The sequence below is a fragment of the Scomber scombrus genome, chromosome 3, assembly GCF_963691925.1.
Source record: "Scomber scombrus chromosome 3, fScoSco1.1, whole genome shotgun sequence".
NCBI lineage: Eukaryota > Metazoa > Chordata > Actinopteri > Scombriformes > Scombridae > Scomber > Scomber scombrus.
The window spans coordinates 12,986,187-13,007,428 of NC_084972.1; the positions used below are offsets into that span (position 1 = coordinate 12,986,187).

General features: G+C 40.6%; 2 protein-coding genes across 5 annotated transcripts; both read left to right on the forward strand.

Moving 5' to 3' along the window:
• The first annotated feature begins 92 nt into the window (after nucleotides 1-92).
• LOC134004077 (keratin, type I cytoskeletal 18-like) lies at nucleotides 93-3,913 on the forward strand. 2 transcript variants are annotated; one of them, XR_009927822.1, is made up of 7 exons: nucleotides 93-630; nucleotides 1,958-2,040; nucleotides 2,333-2,489; nucleotides 2,599-2,763; nucleotides 2,851-2,976; nucleotides 3,178-3,462; nucleotides 3,605-3,913. XR_009927822.1 is itself a non-coding variant. In XM_062443291.1 (7 exons), the coding sequence occupies exons 1-7, from the start codon at nucleotides 166-168 to the stop codon at nucleotides 3,642-3,644; spliced, it is 1,257 nt and encodes a 418-aa protein (XP_062299275.1). In that variant the 5' UTR covers nucleotides 93-165; the 3' UTR covers nucleotides 3,645-3,913. The 2 variants fall into 2 exon arrangements, 1 of the variants encoding a protein (XP_062299275.1); XM_062443291.1 differs by having other exon boundaries at nucleotides 3,178-3,398.
• A 1,711-nt stretch (nucleotides 3,914-5,624) lies between these two features.
• Nucleotides 5,625-19,555, forward strand: eif4ba (eukaryotic translation initiation factor 4Ba). Of its 3 annotated transcripts, XM_062443287.1 has the most exons (15): nucleotides 5,625-5,676; nucleotides 8,207-8,344; nucleotides 9,592-9,797; nucleotides 10,692-10,808; nucleotides 10,967-11,021; nucleotides 11,156-11,302; nucleotides 11,678-11,809; nucleotides 12,058-12,222; nucleotides 13,002-13,344; nucleotides 13,525-13,613; nucleotides 13,937-14,198; nucleotides 14,385-14,422; nucleotides 17,575-17,704; nucleotides 18,220-18,292; nucleotides 18,595-19,555. In XM_062443287.1, exons 1-15 carry the CDS (start codon nucleotides 5,664-5,666, stop codon nucleotides 18,670-18,672), a joined length of 1,986 nt encoding a protein of 661 aa, XP_062299271.1. In that variant the 5' UTR covers nucleotides 5,625-5,663; the 3' UTR covers nucleotides 18,673-19,555. The 3 variants fall into 3 exon arrangements, with proteins under 3 accessions (XP_062299271.1, XP_062299273.1, XP_062299274.1); XM_062443289.1 differs by lacking the exon at nucleotides 17,575-17,704; XM_062443290.1 differs by lacking the exons at nucleotides 17,575-17,704; nucleotides 18,220-18,292.
• Nucleotides 19,556-21,242: the final 1,687 nt, after the last annotated feature.

Below are 21,242 nucleotides of genomic sequence, written 5' to 3' on the forward strand. Positions count from 1 at the left end.
TGAAGTGGGCAGGGTCTAAAAGACCAGCTGTGATTGAGGGAGAGAAGCAGGAGGAGTATAAGTTCCCCACTTCCCGCTGCCAGCGTCTCTTTCTAAGCCGGCCAGCAGTGAGCTCCCACATCTCATTTTTCACTTTGTTCTCTGTTGTACCTGAACTTCAACAAAATGAGCTACAGAAGATCCAACTTTCAGCAGATACCTTCTGCCCACATCTCCTTGACTCGCTCCACACCCCAGTACCGTGCTGCCAGCATTTATGGCGGTGCTGGTGGACATGGTGCCCGCATCTCCTCTGTCTCAACATCTTCCCTGCGCTCTGGTGCCCCAATGTCCTCCTCCTCATCTGCCTTCAAGCTGAGCAGTGGAATGGGTGGTGGAATGGGAGCAGGTTTTGGAGGTGCCGGTGCATCCATGGCAAGTGGCAATGCCGGTGGTGGGATCACGGGCAATGAGAAGGGAGCCATGCAGAACCTGAACGACCGTTTGTCCAACTACATTCAAACTGTGAGGAGCCTGGAGCAGACCAACAAGGAGCTGGAGATGAAGATCAGGGAGGCCCTGGAGAAGGGGGGGCCTGACATGAGAGACTACAGCAAGTATGAGATCATCATAGATGACCTACGCAAACAGGTAAGCATGACAAAAAAAATGAATAGCCATTCAAATGATCAGGTGGATGTTGATAGTAAACTCTTAAAGTGGGAAGCTTTGTTTGATGATAGAAGTCAACAGACGTTTACCTGTGATGCAGCTGTAGGTGAGAGATTTAAATGTTTGAATGCTTTTGTTAGATGCTTGCTGAGGCCTCTGATATGAATCAATGAGTGCATCAAAGACAGTTGAATCAGTGTATTAATTATCTCCATGTATTCCTTGAGCCTCTAAAAATAAAGCTTGAGAATGTTTCTGCTGAAATGAGCAGTACTTCGGTAATCAAATTTCAAACAGTTGATTATCAAATTTCTTGCAAGAGAATGAAGGGTGTGGTTGCTGAGCTGTAACCCCCTCCCCCCGTAAAACTCCACAAACTTCCTCTGATGAATCACCAACATGAGGTTACTATCATGAGAGACTCAGAAGCTTTCCAACAGCCAACAAGCAACCTTCAACAGACAGACAAAAGCATGTTCAAGTGGTTTTGCTAGAACAGTGATTCTACAAGCATTCTGTGGTGTAGGAGGGCCTCAATGTGAAACAGATGTGGTGTACACACACACACACACACACGCACACACATCCACACACACAAAGGGTCTCGTACTGCCAGTGTGAGTGAATTCACTGGTTGTATAACAATCAACTCCAGTCAGCAGAGTCAAATGTCACATTCTTCTAGTTCCAGTTTTCAATGCCACATAATGACACATTAAGGGTGGCACTTTTGTTTTTCCTCAACACATAAAGGGACTTTCCTCTGATACAGGATGCCACGGATGCAATAAAAAAAAAATCACCAACACACTCAGGCAAAAAGAATGTGCAGTCTCTGCCCATATAAACACTTATGGTCATATATACAAAGAGAGCGACAGACAGGCAGAAAATTGGAGAGAGAGAAAAAACTGACAGGAAACCCTTTTTTTTCCAACAATGCTAAAACAAACCAGATTCTGTTCTGGCACCAGAACATCCATTCTTCCTGTTCTTCAGTTTCTGGTTCCTCCTTTTTAACTGAATACTGGATTCAAATATGTTATGGCCCCTTTGAGTAATGTGACTCTGGGGTTGCTATTGTTACATAAGGGAAAGAAATAGTGACTCAGATGATAACTTTATTTCTGTACATCTGTTAAACATTACTGTCTCACAGCAACAGAGCAGACCACAAGTTTATGCATGGTCTTTGTAACCAGTAAAAATGAGATAAATCAAACAAATGTAATCTTCTGATGCCCACTGGCCAAAGAATGTTGACTAATTAAAGTCATATCCACGTTTTCTGTCTTTTTCTGTCTAGATCTTTGACAAGATAGCGGAACATGCTCGGTTTGTGCTCCAGATTGACAATGCCCGTCTGGCTGCGGACGACTTCAAAGTGAAGTATGTTGTTTTAAATTGAATGAATTATGTTGTTCTATATATTCGGCTTATATGATAGTAAGCTCTCTTTCCACAATGCAGTACAAACATAGTCGTGCATTAGTGTAAAGAGATTGTACAGTGCATGCCATCCGATATCTAGAATTACAAAAATCTGTAGTAATAGGTTTGTTTTTTCAACATTTTCCTTGGAACCTCAGCTATGTCATTTCACGACTTTATGCACAGCACAGTGGGAATTTGAAGTCTTTGTTGCGTCTGTAATAGAGTTTGGGTCTGTGCATTCATACAGGTTTGAGAATGAGCTGACAATCCGCCAGTCTGTGGAGGCCGACATCGCCGGGCTGAAGAAAGTCATCGATGACACCAACATGAGCAGGATGAACATCGAGAGTGAGATTGAAGCTGTGAAGGAAGAGCTGGTGTTCCTAAAGAAGAACCATGAGAATGTGAGTTTACACTATCTCAAGATTAATCATCACACTTCAGTATCAGTGACTTCCAAATTAAGTCTGTGAATGTTTTAGGTTAATCTCTCTCTTTCTGTCTGTCCTATAGGAGGTGATGGAGCTGAGGAGTCAGATTTCCCACTCAGGCGTGCAAGTGGATGTTGACGCTCCCAAAGGTCAAGACTTGGCTCAGATCATGGATGACGTGAGGGTCAACTATGAGAAGATTGCTGTGAAGAATGCAGAAGAACTCAAACGGTGGCATGAAAATCAGGTAATGCAGTGATAGAAAGGGATCATCAAGAATAAATACACTCATGATTTTTTTTGGTTGACAAATGTTTCGTCATCTCTTTGTCAGACGGCAGATGTACAGGCGCAGGTATCACAGAACACAGAAGCTCTCCAGGGGGCCCAGATGGATAAGAGTGACTTAACCAGACAGATACAGACCCTGGAAATTGAACTTGCATCCCAACAGAGCTTAGTAAGTCTCATTACATTCAAATTTGAATGTATAATCCATTTTACATTATCTTGCTTCAAAATTTAAATCATTTTCAAAAATATCTTGATCATTTTATAACACCCAAAATGAAAAATTATCTTTTTACATAAAGGTTGGAGCTTTCTCATGTTCTCCAAATTTGACTTGCTTGCTTAAAAACCCCTCTCAATCCATTATCAGAAAGCCTCTTTAGAAGACACACTACACAACACAGAGCAGCGTAACAATATGGAAATGGAGAAGTACAACGATGTCATTATCCGCCTGGAGGAGGAGCTCACACACTTGCGTGCAAACATCCAGCAACAGACCCAGGAGTATGAGGCGTTGCTCAATCTAAAGATGAAACTGGAGGCAGAGATTGGCACCTACAGGACACTGTTGGATGGTGGAGACTTCAAGTAAGAGTTATAAAGCGATGGAGGAGAAAAAAAAGATCAAGGCAAGGTGATGGTGGTGGTGGAGGTGAATACTGAAGTTAATTGTTATCATGGTTTGCATGGTCAAGTATAACCACAATCACAATTGAGGCAGTAGTTCCAATTGGCAACAGTCACATGACCAGTTCAACATGAGAGTTAAAATGTTTCATTTGTGTTTTGTTCAGGTTCCAGGATGCACTGGATGAGCTAGAGACCCTGGGCTAATTTGGAACAATGGATCTGGGAACATCACAACAATGGAAGCAGAGCAACCCACAACAGTCCGTAATGGACAAGAAGTCTCACTGGTCCAGTCCACTAAAGGCATTTATTTTAACCATGACCACTTAAGTTGCACCACATAAATGATTTAAGCAATTCAGAATGAAGGCATTCAACCAAACTTCAGTGAAACTGGCAGGGATATTTTGATACGAACCATTCCCTGTCCTGGCAGCAAAATAAAAGTGAATAAAACCATTTGTTGACCCACAGTCACGGCTCATCTGCATTTGTTATTATAACAGAATATAATATATATAATATATGTTTATTGTGATATGTTGTTGTCATTATAGCCTTCACTGATTTTTTTTTTTTTTAAATAGAGGAAAATGTATAAAGGAATTACATATTTTGATCATTCAGTCATTTCTGTTGACAAATAAAGGGCTGTTTGACAAATTACATGATTTTATAGTTGGCCCAATTATGAAAAGTAATGTTAGTATTATTGTGTGTTGAGTTTATAAAGTTGAAAGAAGAACATAAACTTGCTGGGAAAATTCAAATGCTTACTAAATTTACAGCTCACGTACAAAACTGGACTTAACAGTTTGGAGTTATTTGTATTTTCATTTTATCCTACTCACTAGATCTATTCCATCAGATTTCAGGAGAAAATGTGCTGTTTTTTTTGTTTTCTTTACTCCACTACATTAATTTGATAGTTTAAGATATTAGTTTTTGCATGACATTACTATTATTTTATATGAAACACACAACGTTCTTAGAAAATATGATGCATTAAAAGAAAATGAAACATTAGTCATTGGTAGAGCCGAAGAAGGAAGAAGAAGAAGAAGAAAAAGTGACGAAAATGGATCGAGGAATATGGAGGTGGATGAGTTTGAAAGAAGTGGGAATACAGCAGGGTGTAAAAAGAAGGAAAGAAGAATCTTCGAGTTACAGTGATGATAGTGAGAATAAAAGAGAAATGGTTGGAATAAAACAGACTGGGAAGGAGGACAAACATGAAGTGGTGAAGTTGGATTAAGGACAAACTTGGCAATATCAACTTAATAAATGGATTACTCATTGTTGGATGTGTGTCACAGAAGCAAATGTAGCAGGTACTGGAAAAATCTGAGTTAGATGGTTACCAAGAGTCATGTTTCCCACTTCATAAAAGAGTTGCGGTAAAGGGCGTTGTTGATGGAGTACCATATGTGGTAGATACAAGTAGATTTAAAGATGTAACAGATTTGTTGACAGTCATACACTAATCAGGATGTATGACAGTAAAATGTATGAAACAAGATGTTGCATTTTGAATCAGAAATCCTGCCTGATATGTTTGCCATGCCTGAAACAGACTGTCCAAAGGAAGGGAAAGAGATGAAAATCATGAGGATCAGGTCCAAGAGAAGGCTAAGCCATGAGGAAGAAGCTAGGAATGGAAAGATTCAAGAAATAAGGGGGAACAAATCAGTTATAGCAAGCATGATGGATATTGTTTTAGTCAGGATTATGTTCTTTGCATTTCTGACCATGGTGAGTAACTGTGCTGCTAAGAGAATAGAGATAGTTGTTGATGCAGCGAGAATTTGGGATATTGTGAAAATTACTGGGAAAGAAGTGCAGGGGCTGTTGAGAGAGGCTCTCAGACCCTCTCATTGTCTAAATGAATAGGTTATATTAGAGAATGGGATGAGGGGCGGGGGAGAACATTATTTATTTATTTTCATTTTCTTCTATATGTATATAGAATTATTTAGATTAGATTAAACATGAGAATTGTATCTTATTTTCCAATGCAGTAGAAGGCGGTAATGCAACATTTTTGGATGCAAAACCATCTAAAAAAAAAAAAAAAAACAACGAAGAAGAAGAGGCTGATGGAGCGGAAGATGTGGGTCAGTAAGCAAACAAGGGAGGAGGCAGGTCGTGCACGCTGAATGCGCGTTCCCGACAATAAACCTCTGACGCCTTCATCCGGGAACTACTACGAACTCGCTCTCCAACATGGCGGCGTCAGGTGAGGTTTATGTGGGTGATCGATCAGGGTCGGTTGGGGGGAATTTCAGAGGGTTATACCTGGATACAATTAAGCACAAGGTATCTGGAGATTGTTAATACGTTGCCTTATTGATCCTCGTCGTTGTCCCGTGCGTATAAATCGGTTTGTCGCTTGTTTTGGCAACGTAAAGACGCAACTGCTGGAGGGAAGCAAATGAACGAAGCAGCGACTTTACATTTTTACTTAGAGATAACTGCGCGGTCTTTTTATGACAAAATGGCAATCGCCTTGTTCATGGTGTTTACATTTTGATTTCATATAGTGTTATAAGTGCTGGAGAGTGTATGACGTGTTGTGAAATGTCTGTAGCTGCGTGCGGAGCTGGCACATTGCATGTCCGTAGCGAAGCTAGCCGTGGCGCTCAGAGCACCGGGCGCAAGCGCGTTTCGTGGAGGAGGGGTCGGGCCGAGTAGTCTGGGCTGCCCGAGGAGGCTCTCCACGTGTGCAGCCTGACTCCCTGGTGTCGGTGTTTGATTAAACGGGGCAGCTGGGACTCTTTGGTCGCATCATACACAACACTTATCCGGCAGCTTCACAACTTTAAAGCGTCCCGTTCCTCCCGGCCAAGTCTTATTCCGTTTATGGCGCACTTGGATCCTGGCGCTGCGACGTGCACTAGGCCCTAAAACCTAGCCAGCTAAGCAGGGATACTTACCCCGTCAGCAGTCCGTCGATGACTAAGTCCGCATACGCATAAAGACAAAAATGACTTACGCAGGATAATTGGCAGGCAAATAAACCGTACCTTTAATCTCACAGTTTAGAGTTGGCCCTTACAGATGTTTACGCCATTGTAGCTCTGGAATAAGTCAGCACAAGTAGCTCTTAGCTTGCTAATGTCACATCAGTGCGGACGAATGTAAACGTTACCAAACAGCCAATATATTGTTAGCTAGCATTGGAGGGTTCATGTGGCCGAGGTCAGTTAGGTAGGCCCTAGTAATTGTAAACAATGACTTTGCATTAGTGGCAGTCTTGTCGGTATGGCTGTCTGCATGTGTGCAGGTTTTATAACTCTTTCTTTGAACATGAGCAGGTTTGGTAACTGCTGCTCCTCCATGTATGCAGGTTTAGTAACTGTGCTGCTCCTGCATGTATGCAGGGTAACTGCTGCTCCTGCATGTATGCAGGTTTGGTCACTGTTTCTCTCTGCATGTATGCAGGTTTGGTCACTGTTTCTCTCTGCAAGTGTGCAGGTTTTGTTACTGTTTTGCTCTCTGCATGCGTGCAGGTTTTGTTACTGTGAGTAAAGAATGTCATGACAGCTGGGATTTTCACAATGAAGCTCACAGTCAGCTTTGTCACTCCCTCTTTTTCTGCCTCAGACCAAAACAAATCAGACCTGCTCTATGAGATGAGCTGTGTGAAGCCCCAATGGTGGGCTGCAGCCGTTTTTCATTCAGTGACTGTATGAGGAATGTTCTGCAGTGGAAACATGACTCTGGTTCTGACTCCACACTACCTTCCTCAAATAATGCAGCGCACACGCAGCTTGGTGTTTTTAACATAACACAATTATTGTGCTAGAATCTTTGAGCTGACCAAATAGAGGCGATCCTCTCCTGCTTTGCTGTTCAAGTCATTTCTTAGTAGCCAATACATTAACATGAAATTGTTTCTCTAGTCCGAATAAACTGCACTTGTAAAATGAACGTTTTATACAAACTTAACATCTAAAAATATAACATTACTAAAATATGCTTAGCAAAAATGTTGAGAAAGTTTGAGAAACATAAAGTGAGGGAATTGTGTAAATACACACAAGTACATAAGTCACTGCACAGTGACAGTTGGAAAGCATGACCACTCCCTATGTGTTTACTTTCTAATAGAAAAGTAAGTCTTTTTTTTTTGTTATCACTACCACATTGCAGTCCACTTATCTGTTTCGCTACTCAACATTACAAATGGTGGTTGTCTATGCAAAGATGCAGCTGTCCACAAGAGTGGAGCTGTGCACACAAGTCTACTGAAAACCAGACTGATCAGCTGCAGTTTCAAGAATGAGTCTTTCAGTACATTTTACGTCATTCACTGTATTTTGTATTTTTTTACTGTGAAAAAATACTGAAAATGGCCAGTAATAATTTCCCAGAGTGGACGGAGTCTTCTTCACATGCGTTGTTTTGTTTGACCACCAGTAGCCCAAAATCAAAAGATAATCAGTTTACAATCATGTTTGACAAAGAAAATCTTTAAATTTCCAAACCAGCTTATGTTCAGCATTTTGCTTAAAAATTATTCGATTATCCAAATTTAACTAATTGAGTAATGGACTAATCATTGCAGCTCATGCTCTAATTTTCAAAAAAGAATTATAATTTCAAATCAAGCTAAATTTTATAGCTCCATAAATGGATATGACCACACTGTCTTTGTCATTAAGGAACTAGTCAGTTGAAAATGAAGGCTTAAGGACTGTTTTTAACAAACATTTATATGTTTCTTCTAAGTCTGATTATCTCCTCTCTGGTCATCTTCCCTCTAGCTAAGAAGAAGAATAAGAAGGGGAAGACCCTCACCCTGACCGACTTCTTGGCAGAGGACAGTGGAGGCAGCCCAGCCCCAAGCTACCCACCCAAGTCCACTAGCTGGGCTGATGAGACTGACGACCTGGATGGAGATGGTGAGTGCAAGTTGAAACAGACACACCTTAAGTCTTTATCTTGCATCTGTCTTGTATTTTATTTTTCACCCAATGATAGCATAATCAATATCATCTCTGATGCTCAGGCTCGGAGGACATTGAAAATGCGTTTCAGAATGCAGTTGGTTGGTTGCACCATCAACACTTGACTGAGCGTAAAATGAGCAACTGCGTATTTCAATGTATAAATGTGCTGTGACAGAGCAGCAGTAAGAAAAGGTCAGGCACCATATAGAGGTGACTTTTTAAAATATCACAGGATGACAGATGATACTAATTTTTTCTTAATGTTCTCTGAGTCATTTAAATACATGTTGCCCAGGATAGTTGTATATAACTATGATAAATTGTTCAATTCATAAGGCGATAATATACTTCTAAATGACAACATGACATTTTGTAATACAGCTGCTTTTTTACTTTTAAACTGTTCAGCCTTTATGCAATTTGAAAATTGTCTGTGCAATTTACTGTGTCATCCAGTAATGACATTGGACACACATTCAAGCCATATGTCAACTGTAAACTCATTGCTGCTTTGTTTTCCTAGTATTATGAAAGTAATTCACCCACTGGCTTCTGTTACATTTCATGGTATGGATTGAGGCTGTTTAGATTTTGCCTTCTTTGCTGCCAGCAATGTTTTCTGCTCTCCTGCCCATTTTTATTCCTGGCTTACACAACTTAGTCTTATACCTTTGCAGCTTGTAAAACTACTTTGCATGATGCATGTGTTTTTAGGAAGTTTGTGATACTAAGCAATACTGTCATAAGTCATATTGAACATTTTGATATTTCTGTGTTTCTGTGTTCCATGTTATTACATGATGTGTAGCTAGTTCTCTTTACAGTATACAACGTGTTGCCACAACTCGCAACATTTCAGGTTATATTTGTCAGTAGTTTATATGGAATTGTTCCTTCTATTTGGTTCCAATGTCAAATCCTGGTTTGGGGTATTGAACCAAACAGATACTGATTTTTGGTTCAGCATCAATGATGCTTTTTTTTCTCACAAGGGTTAGGGTTTACATTAGGGTTATTTTTCCAACATGATTCATTGTGAAGTGTTGGATCAACTTTCTGTTGTCTGTTTGTTCGTTTTCAAATACAAGAACTCCAGGAATAACAGGACGTATATCAAAGAGAAAATGATCTGGTTAATAACTGACAGTGAATTTGTGATTAGCAATTGCATTACATTTTCCCTCTACTCATCTCTCCAGTCTCGACTTCATGGCACACGGAGGAGGATACGTACCGGGCACCGGCCATTGACCGCTCCATCCTGCCCACAGCACCCCGCTCAGCCCGTGAACCCAATATCGACCGGTCCCGACTGCCCCGCAGCCCACCATACACGGCATTCCTGGGCAACCTGCCTTATGATGTCACTGAGGAATCGATCAAAGACTTCTTCCGTGGTTTGGCAGTAGGTTTAGCAAACACACAAATACAGTATGGGTTATATAATGTATTGCACTTGGTTACAGTTACTGCAACTCTTTGATTTGCAAAGTAGCACAAGAGTTTTCTGTTGAAGTTAGGGGGCAGGGGGGATTTTTGGGAATCTCATTCAATTCCTGTTCTTTGGTGTTCAATTCTCAACTCTCGAGTTCAGTTCTCAATTGTATGAAAAGAAAAGGAGGCACAATTTTCAGTCTGTTGCTCCAGTATAATGTGTGCCAAACCGTTCACTGGTGTCCTTATTCTACTGAAATATAATATGAAACATAAGTGGCAATTCAGATAAATGGTCATCAGGCTTTTCATTTAAAAAAGTTAACTGCAATTATTTATTAATTAATTATTTACATAGTACATACAATTAGTGTGTGTTGGACAGTCGGTCTAATTTGTTACTGTTGATCAGTGCTCTGCTCCACTAATGCCTAGTCTCTGAGTGAGAATCAATTTTGATGAAGTCTCAATTTTTTTATAGGAGTTTGTCTCATCTATATTCATAGACCTCTAATGTCTGCCTGTGGGTCATTCAGTCATAGCCGAGTAGGACCCATTGCTTAAAATGGTTACAACTGTGCAAAGCAACTAATGTTGATCAGATAACTTTGCTGATTTGTACTAAAGTTACCTGCAACTGTGCCAGTTCTGAGCTGAATAATTGCACAGAAATTCTTGCTATTTATGTTTCACCAGGGCCATGTTTTCTCCCAAGTTTTCATTTTCATACTGCCATGTATTTTTCCTCATTTCGTCCAGTGTACTGCACACTGCTTGACTTGAAGGCAGAAACTTGTGTTTATCTGAGCACAGATCAGTGCATTCTCAGTTTCATCTGTTATTCTGTCACTATCTTTGTCTTCAGATCAGTGCAGTGCGTCTGCCTCGAGAGCCCAGTAACCCAGAGAGGCTGAAGGGCTTTGGTTATGCTGAATTTGATGATGTTGACTCCCTCCTGAGGGCCTTGAGTCTCAATGAGGAGGTGAGAGCATATAACTTGGTTTATATTTTTGCATTTTTATTTTTTTGTACCTGGAACTGTACCAATAGTTTTATTTTACAGAAAAATACCTGGGTTGATGTTATGCATTAGCTTCATCATAAAAAAAAAATGACATAAAAATCTGTTCATGCCAACAGAACCTGGGCAACCGAAGAATCCGTGTGGATATTGCAGACCAGTCTAATGATAAAGGTACAATGCAAATTGGGACTTTTTCTGTCCCGTAGTTTCCTATCGGTGTCTCAAACAGCAGTATGTCCTTCAGTCTTCAAATGTAAGTCTGTGCGTTATGTAATAAAACATAACATCTCTTCTTCACACCCTAGAGAGAGACGGACTTATGGGAGGCCGTGACAGGGGTGGACGAATGTCGGACATGGGTCCTGACAAGACCGACAGTGACTGGAGGGCTCGACCCAGTGCAGATGCTGCTGATGATGGACCTCCCAAAAGAGATGATGCTTTCGGAGAGAGTAAGTCAGAACAATCTTTGTTTATGCTTTATAACTAGTATACATTTTACACATAATCCCAGGACCATTCCTTGTAGCTGTTTTGGGGACCGATTCTTAATATCTCTGGTGTCAATCCCAATTTAACAGGAGTCCTATAAGAATATTTGTTTGTTAAAATACACTAAGTTGAAAGTGATTGAACTTTCTGTCTTTTCACAAGGGAGGTTTTCCAGACATTACTTCATGATTATGAAAATGTTAGCAATTTAGTAAATGTTCAAAAGTGTTGACTTGTCTGCAAAAAATTGTGCATTTTTTCCTTCAGCTGGAACCCAGTCATTAGCAGAGAAGCGGCTCGTGTCAAAAACAATATTGTTCTTATGATGCTTGCAGGATCTCGAGACCGTTATGAGTCAGATCGTTATAGAGATGGGCCACGGCGGGACAATGACCGTTATGACAGTGGAAGAGATCGCTACCGGGATCGCTATGATGACAGAGACCGCAGAGACTACGATAGAGGAGGTGAGTATCTCTGCTTTGTTTGGGTCCTGTGTTGGATGTCAAAGGTGCATGGGATTCAAATCCACCCAGCTGTATCAGCAGTTGTATTATTTTAAAACATACTACATACCTAATAAAATCATTGGTTTGCATAACTCCTTGATTACCCTGCTGCAACTGTGATTGGTTTGGTTGCCGCATGTCAGGTTTCCAGCATCACACTCTTCACACGCTGTTCTACTCTAACACTAACCCTGCTATCCGTCTAGGTTTTGACTCTCGTGGTGGTGGTAGTGGAGGAGGTCGCCGTGCCTTTGGCAGTGGCTTCCGCCGTGATTACGATGATAATCGGGGTAGCAGTGACCGTTATGGGGACAGGGATCGTTATGGCGACCGTGATGGTGACCGGTATGAACGGCGCAGTGAGGACAGAGGTGAGCGAAAAGTTTGGTATATAAATAATGTTTGATTTGGTTTTGTGTATGATTGTTGCATAATCTCAAATAAGGTTGCTTCACTGTTGGTGTTTTTTTTTTAATAGTTGCATTTGTTGGTATTCAAGTCCTTTTAATGCTCATATCAAGTCAGACACAATACTTGCATTTATTCAAAAAACAAAGGTGCCTTATGCACACTCAAGTTACAACCTGAAAATGAAATGTATAACCTAAATCAACCCAAAATATTTTTTGTACAAAAGATGTTCAGAATACATAATAAAAATAGTTATATATATATATATATATATATACATATATATAACTATTTTTTTTCCATAGTATATATATATATATATATATAAGCAGAAAATGTGTTATGTTGAGTTAATATGTATCTCACACATTGAAATAACAGCTGTGGCCTAAGTTTAACACTGTATTTTTCACAAGCTACTCAATCTATATACTGTAGGCCACGGTTCAAAACTAATGTCTAATATTGAGAAACTTCTCTGTGATACAACTACATTAAAGTATGAGGTGCTTGGCTCCAAAAACGATATTCAGGATCAAATCTAGACATCAATAATTATTTATCATAAATTAACACAATATATTAGAAATGAAAATGTGTGAATTTATGAATTGCATTGTATTTTCACACTCTAGTCAGAGTTTGTAATCAAGCTGCTCTGTAGTGAATTCAGGGACTGTTAATAATGCTTATAGCAGGAGCGCTCTGTGTTAACAGCCTTTCTTTTTGCTCACTCCAGCTACCCAGCAGAGACCCAAGTTGGTCCTGAAGCCCCGTAGTGTGCCCAAGGAGGATGAAAGTAGTGGTGGCGGTGGTGGCGGCGGCGGCGGTGGCGGCGGCGGTGGCGGTAGTGGTGGTGGTGGTGGCGGCGGCGGCGGCGGTGGTAGTGGTGGTGGTAGTTCCACAGCTGCAGCTCCGACCTCTGGCAGCAGGGCCTCATCCATCTTTGGTGGTGCCAAGCCAGTTGACACAGCAGCCAAGGAGAGGGAGGTAGAGGAGAGGCTGAAGAAGGAGGAGGAGAGGCTGCAGAGGCAGCTGGAGGAAGACAAGGGTCGAGGACCAGACAGAAAGATGCGAGACAGGTCAGAAGCTCAATATTTATATTTGAATGTAACACCAGAAAATCATTTGATTGCTGGTCAAAGTGTAATTTTGAATAAAAGTAAAGTTTCTATATGAATATTCAGTGTTATAGGAGGAGCGCAGGTTAATTTACACGTCAATATATTTCTGTTTTGCTAAGCTTTTCTTTTTGTTTTCAGGGACCCAAGTTGGCGCAATGAGGAATCTCATACTGAGCGATCTCGCACAGCAAGTGAGTCTTCACAGCCAGGAAGCACTTCTGGAAGAGGTGAGATACCCCTGCGTTTCATTTTGATATAGTTTGACTTCAGGAATCTGGTTTCTCCTTGCAAACCTGAAAGGGCAGGATAGCACTTGTAGGTGACTGCATCCAGTTGTTTCTTTCATTTTTTAACCAATGTACAGTTTTCATGATAGGACTTCTTTTCTATCTCTTACACCCTAATATTGCAGCCCATAAACCTCCGAAGCTCCAGTCTGTAGTCTGTTTGTTTAAACAGAAATCAAAGTTTCATATCGGAGTGTTTGGAAAAAAAACTAATTGTACCAGAAGTCTCCTTTTTAAACATCTCATCTCCTTTCGTCTGCCAGCTTCACGGTGTCGAGACAGCGAGCGCTCTGGGGAGAATGAGGTTTTCAGTGGGAGAGAAGATGAACCCTCATCCCCTGGGGCCTCCCCACGGCCTTCCTCTACCAGCTCCTCCAAGGAGCCGCTGAAGGTTATGCCTGCACCCCCTCCCAAGGAGAATGTCTGGGCCAAGAGAAGTGCGGCCAGCACAGGCTCCAGCGAGGGTGATAGGCGACCCCCAGTCTCCCCTGTCTCCCCAAGTGGTTCAACTCCTCCCAAGCTCAGGTAAGAATACAACCAGCACATATGTTAGGAAGCCTTTCAGAAATGTGCTGTCGAGAAACAAGTATAAAGAATAGAGCATGTATTTTTCTTCACACCTAGAATTAAGTATCACATACTTGTAGAGTGCAATTGTGTTTCATTTCAGTGTTTTGTACATTTTCCTGACTGTGCTTACTTTCTCTTTAGCTCCTCAAGTTCTGCAGATGAAAGAGGATCTGGAAAGGGTAAGGCTTACTGATGAGGGCTCAACACTGGTGATTTTACCATTACCAAACCTCTGTGTTGACTAATAAGAATACAAGTTAAGAGTCAGTGTGACACTTGAACTGTCGTTTCATTTATTTGGCCTTTTATAATCAAAGAATGACTTACCAAAAACAAAGAAAACAAGAAGGAAGATATTTATGGGGAAAAAAGGCAATTTGCTGATACATCAGCAATCCCAAAAGTCGGCAGTCACATTAGCTTCCCTGTGAGACAAGGTTGATTATATCATTTACATCACAACATTACAGGCTTTTATCAGGTATTGTCAGACTGGCTCAGCTTTTGCTCGCCTATGCTGCACTTCATCAGCTTCAATTGTATTTGTTCATCTGTGCTTCGAGCTAAAAGCTGTATTCAATGTTTGAATGCTAACAGGAAGTATGTTGGCATGCTAATGATGGGAATTCAGTCTTTTAGTTATAGAGGTGTCCTGTGATGAACTGTACACAGAGATTTTTGACCAGAAACAAAACCAAAGGTTGTCACTAAACAAAGTAAATGTTAAAATAACAGTCTTTTGATTACATATGACTGTTTTTTAAAATGTTTAGAATAATTGCAATTTGTTTTATCTTGACTTGCAACTTGAAAAAAAATCCCATAACTTCACAAATAGCATTGCAGTTTGCAGAAAATGCGCCACAAAATCAAGCATTTATGATCACAACAGTCACAAAAAAAACTCCTGGATGGACTGACTAGGTCTTATTTCACAGACATCAGTCTGGCATTGTCATCTCCAGGACTTCAATGCTATCCCGACTACATTTTATGTAGACTGTTTCTGAAAGAGTAATACTTTTTAAACATCTGACAGCACTTTGTAAAATTGGATTTGGGACTGTGGTCTGCAATCTACAGTGTCTTTGTACCTTTTCCTTATTGAAGGACCAAGTGTGGACTTGCTTGCTTGACAGCTTGTTAAGCGTGGCTGTTGCAGGAAGTTACTAGCTTTTGTAAAGATTTATTTTTGAAACCATTAATGCTGAAATGCTTTTTAAAGGACCAATGTTTAGGTTTAGTGGCATTTAGTGTATAATCAGGTGATAATACTAATTAAAACCTATTGAATATTATATTCCATTTCTGCCAAGTCCGTTCTTCTAGATGCCACTAATTTCTACACAATGCACCTCTTAAGAAGTGACTTGCAAGCACTTCCTACAAACAGGTTACAAATAGTGGTAGCGTCACATCTCGCAAGTATCTAGATCGCAAATTGCAGATAAATCTGCGTGTCGTAAAGGACTCTCACATTCTCATGCATGGGTGGCAAATATGAAGTTTGTTTTGATTAATTAAACGTGTCAAAATCAGCAAAAGGGAAATGATCTCAGCTTGAAAATTCAGTCACCAGACCCCAGAATGGCTTAGGAAAACGGGTCTGGGCTCAAGTTCATTCAGTGGAGTAAGCCACCATGCCAACTCATTTCTATGAAGGGGGTTTCACACTATATAATATTTCAGTCCATCATAAAGAGAAAATTTCTGACTGGAACAGGCCATGAGCTCATATTCATGCTGAGAATACACCGATCAGCCACAACTTTAAAACCACTGACAGGTGAAGGGAATAACATTGACTATCTCATTACGACAGCACCTGTCAAGGGGTGGGGTCTATCAGGCAGTGAGTGAACTGCCAGTTCTTGAAGTTGATGGAAGCAGGAAAAACAGGGAGGCTTAAGGATCTGAGCAACTTAGACAGGGGACACATTTTGATGGCTAGGCCACTGGGTCAGAACATCTCAAGCTGCAGGTCTTGTGGGATGTTCCCAGTATGCAGTGGTCAGCACCCACTTAAAGTAGTTCAAGGAAGGACAACTGGTGCCCAAGGCTCACTGATCCACATGGGGAGTGAAGGTTAGCCCATCTGGTTTGATCCCTCAGAAGAGCTACTGTAGCACAAATAGCTGAAAAAGTTAAAGCTGACTATGATAAACAGGTGTCAGAACACAATGTGAGGCTGTGTACAATGGGCATGTGATCATCAGGACTGGACCATGGAGCAATAGAAGAAGTTATCTGGTCACATGAATTGTTTTCTTTTATGTCATGCGGACGGCAAGGTGCGTTTATCTGGGGAAGACATGGCACCAGGATGCACTATTGAACGAAGGCAAGCCAGAGGAGGCAGTGTGATGTTCTACCGGGAAACTTTGGGTCCTGGCTTCCATCTGAATTTCATGTTTCTTTGACGTGTACTATTGTTGCCGAACAAGTACACCACATCTTATTCGCTGACGGCCTCTTTCAGCAGGATAATGCACCCTGTCACACTGAAAAAAATGTCCGGGAATGCGTTGAGGAACATGATAAAGAGTTCAAGGTGTTGCCTTGTCCTCAAAATTTCCCAGATTTCACTCCTTCATATGTGAGATATGCTAGAAAAATGAGTCAGATCTGTGGAGGCCTGACCTTGCAGCTTACAGGTCTTTAAAGGATCTAACATCTTGGTGCCAGAAGAAACCTTCAGAGGTCTTGTGGAGTCCATGCCTCGATGGGTTAGAGCTGTTTTGGAGAAACGAGGGGGACCCTGTATAATATTAGGCAGGTGGTTTTAACGCTGTGGCTGATGAGTGTATATTCATGACAAGGGGAGCACAAAAACATGTCTCAAGTTAAGCTTGTGTGGTTGAACCATCCTCATGAGAAATATAGAGTAAAGCTTTACTGATGTAGCAAAACTCTGTGCTCTCAGACGTAATTGGTGCTCATTGTGGAGAGAATTATGGCAACGAATTCTCAAACTGGCACAAAGCGTGTAGAATGATATGAATTTGGATCTACAGAAATTGAAATCTCAAGTTCATACCCAAGGAGTTAAGCTAGATGTGAGGACTTAGAATATCTGTAGTGCTGAATAGGGTTTTTTTGCTTAATTTCTTTGAAATCTTCAGCACAACTTTGCAGCCAATATCCAATTTAAAAGAAATCAGCTCGGCTTGCATTCAAGCAATTGTGCAAATCTTATTTGGCCCCACATTGGTGACTGACACTATTTGGATCCAACCCAGTGGCTTTTGATGCTGCAGTGTGTTGTGAGTGTAGTCTATTGTATTAAATCCATCACCCTCCCTTCACTCAACTGTCTGGCTTCTCCTTTAAGATGAGAACAAGGCTGACGGTGTGCGTCGGGACCGGGGTCCCCCACGGGCAAGAGGGGGGCCTGCAGGGCCTGGAGCAGGGCGGGGCCGAGGAGAAGGTCCCAACAGAGACCGAAGAAAGGAGGCAGACAGGTCAGCCATCCAAAGCTAGCAACTCCAAAGTTCTACATTAGACATGGAGGAATTTATCAGGGCATCTGTAAAGAGTGGCCTATGCTCAGCTACACAACTGATGATGCATTCATCGTTCTAGTGTTGTGGACACCAGGATTTTGGATGTGCACATTTAACACTTTTGCTACTACAAATGGTTACAGTCCTCATAATGTAGTACAGTTTCAGCACTAAAGCATCACCAGTACAGCATAAATTAGAAGAGAGATTTAGGACATCACTGAATTGTAATGGTTGATGTTTTCCTCCTCTTTTCTGAAATGAGGACTGAGCACTTGGTGAGCATTTTGTGAACTGGATGCCAAGAAGCTCGTTGATGTAAATTGTTCAAATGATCAAAGTGAGCATCATTTGTGCTCTTGTAGTGTTTTGTCTTTAAATCTGTGCGTGTTTGAGTATTCGCAGCAAGGGTAATCTTTCCGCTGGTGAGCCCTGCCAATACATTTTAACCTTAGGGTTCGTTCTGATTGTAGAAAGGATAACAGAAGAGACCGAGACTCCAGACCACCACCAGAGCCAAAGAAATACGAAGAAACCCCAACCCCTGTAAGTCCTTCACTGGGCATCAAAGTCTGACTGAATAAATGCAAGGTTTTATTCTTCAGTAAAGAGTTTCTTTGAAGCCTTGAGTTGTTTTGACCAGAGCTCCCCTTGTAGTTTATGTCCAGTGGATGAACAGCCCATCAGCCCTAAAATCATTTCCCTGAATGTTGTTGCACGTTAGCTTGATTATGTAAAGATCCTTGAAAAAGTTTGACATCTTTTTCTTGCATATGCTGTATTCACATAGCATCCAAAGCTACTGTGTTGATTGTTTTGCTGTTTTGCTCTGTTTTGTTTCCTTACAGAAATTCAGCTCAGCCAGTAAATACGCCGCTTTGCTAATGGATGGAGACCAAGGAGACGACACTGAGGATGTCGAATAGAAAGAAAATAACAAGAAGAGGCCCAAGAGAGCAAGAAGAGGAGAAAAATGACGAACGCCGAAAAAATAAATAATCTCACATACATAGCTTATGAAAAATCTCCTCACATGGAAGAGGCTCCCGGGAGGACATCACTCCCTCCCTCCCTCCCTCCTTTCCTTCTTCAAACCTATCCTTTACTTTCAAACCTCCCACCCATCCTCCTTTCTCTGCCCCGACTTCAGGACTTTTCAGGTTCTAAAGAATAATAGTCACATACTGGACTTGTTTTAAATGGAAAAAAGGAGTAGCTGACACATGGAAAAGTGATGATAACATTGAATTAATTGTAATAAATAAATGGAAAAAGTGAGGAAAAAAATGAATTTGTATATTTGTGGATCACAGGTGTGGTAAGATTGGATTTGACAACAGAAGATGTACTTACAAAATTTTATCAATCTGACTTATTAACTTGCGTAATTAATAGTTAAAATACACCATGCCTATTCCTTAGAAGTCATTTTATAGTAGCAATCCTTTAGAAAATTGTTCATTAAAGATTGGTCAAGAATCTTGTCTTCCAGTACTAACAGTTATGGATGCTGAAACTGGGTACTGATTTAAAAACATTTTTCAATCATGTATGCGCCATTTAACAAATCATTGCTTAATTCTATCATTGAATTTGTTCTGAACTGAACTGATTCGCACAGTATTACACCCAGCTATTGTGTAATTCATTCAGGAGACAGTGTTGCAAGAGTGACTTGTATATCAGAAAAAAAACAGCCGCCACACGATTCTCACTCTTGTGAATGAATCAAGTGCCATTACTGTTATGTCTCTATATCTCTATCTTCTGATGAAATAATCTTATCAATTAAAGGCTCATATGGTCTCATGTGGTTTCCAGCCATCTTAAAACTCTGCAGCTGTCTACATCATTCACTCTTCCTGAAGTGAGGAATACAAATATTTGGGGAAAGTCTGGAGATGTTACTGGTAGGTTGTGAGGAGTTAATGATATAAGAATTTGTCTTCCAGTTTGCAATAAATTGGGGTCATTATGTACATTCAAATAGTATGTGGTCATTGTATATATCTGCGTTGTTGAAGGTACTACAGCCAAGTGTGTAAAATACAAATTTAAAACATACCTACATGCCAAGCAGTCGAGCAGCTCTTCTGTATCTCTTATGTTAACAACATACTTGAATGCACCATTTTAAATGAACCATAAAACCATGTCAGTGGCAGCATTGCATGCTGCATCATCAGACACATTACTTTAAGTGCAACAACACAGTATTTTTCTCCACTAACTGCTCTCCTGGTGTGGTCTGCGAGGCAGAACATTTTCCAGGGTGTTTCTTCAGTCTTGGCCCCCTGCTGAGGGCAGGAATCCTGGTGGCAGCTGGTTAGGATCCTGCTGGGCTTCACATCCCACACACACACACAGGGCACTCACTTTGCTGTAAGATAGGACTTAAAGACCCCTTAAAAGCAAGCCACTCTTGACTGGAGATGAACAGTTCGCACAGATTCAGTAGTGTCCAGTGTGCCATATACAGTGGTGGAAATATAAATATATTTAATTACAAGTAAAAGTCCTGCATGACAAATTATATTTAAGTATCAGCTTGATGTAAAGTATCTGCAGTCAAAGTAGTGGTTTGGTTCCTCTGATATATTATTATATATGACATCATTTGATTATTAATACTGAAGCATCAGTGTATAAACAGCATGTTACTGTTGTAGCTGCTGGAGGTGGAGCTAGTTTCAATAACTTTATATACAGTTGGCTAGTTTAGTCCAGTGGTTCCCAACCTAGGGTTTGGGCTCCTCCATGGGTCATAAGATGATTCATTGATTTTTTTTTGGTGACATATTGGATCATTTGAACATTTATTGAAATTAAACACACACACACTGTAAAAATTAATGTGAGAAGTTTAGAGGGAAATGTCACTGTTTGATGGAGCTGTTAACTCATAGACATCTGAAATGTGACCTGACTACACACTGCTTTGTGTAAGATGTCAAAAACCAGAAAGGTCCGAAATCACTGGTTTCATCTTTAACAATGTGTTGTATTTTAAAAGCTTGTTATATTATCCATTGTGTCAAATCTTCATCTGAAACTTAACTAAAGCTGTCAGATAAATGTAGTGGAGTGGAAATATAAAGTAGCATCAAATGGAAATACTCAAAGTACAAAACTTCAATGTACTTTGTTACTTCCCACCACTGGTCATATAATAGTTACTCTTATTATGGTACACAGTAATTATTCTTGTTTTTCACAGAGTACATTGTTAATCTTAAGTGGCCACTTGGAGAGCATAAAGTGGGTGGTGTGTATGAGGCTGAAAGGTGTTGACTGTGTATCAACTGCGTTTGTGAATGAGTAAAAAAAGGAAATATAAAGTTTATATACTTTATATGCTTTTTTTTGCATTTCACTGTAGAAAAAAAACCCAGGTAAAAATAATAAAAATGAATGATGTCTGAATTCAATTTGACTGCTTCATTTTTAAGGTCCTGCTACTGTTCATGCTGCGTCACTGTCACACTGTCATGTCTTA

Excerpts from the sequence above, each read along its gene's own strand:
- LOC134004077 (XM_062443291.1), top strand. The coding sequence starts at position 166 with ATGAGCTACAGAAGATCCAACTTTCAGCAGATACCTTCTGCCCACATC. Across the intron at positions 2,764-2,850 it reads AACGGTGGCATGAAAATCAG|ACGGCAGATGTACAGGCGCA; the intron begins GTAATGCAGTGA and ends TCTCTTTGTCAG. Across the intron at positions 2,977-3,177 it reads TTGCATCCCAACAGAGCTTA|AAAGCCTCTTTAGAAGACAC; the intron begins GTAAGTCTCATT and ends ATCCATTATCAG.
- eif4ba (XM_062443287.1), top strand. Across the intron at positions 10,809-10,966 it reads CCTTGAGTCTCAATGAGGAG|AACCTGGGCAACCGAAGAAT; the intron begins GTGAGAGCATAT and ends TCATGCCAACAG. Across the intron at positions 11,303-11,677 it reads AGATGATGCTTTCGGAGAGA|GATCTCGAGACCGTTATGAG; the intron begins GTAAGTCAGAAC and ends TGATGCTTGCAG.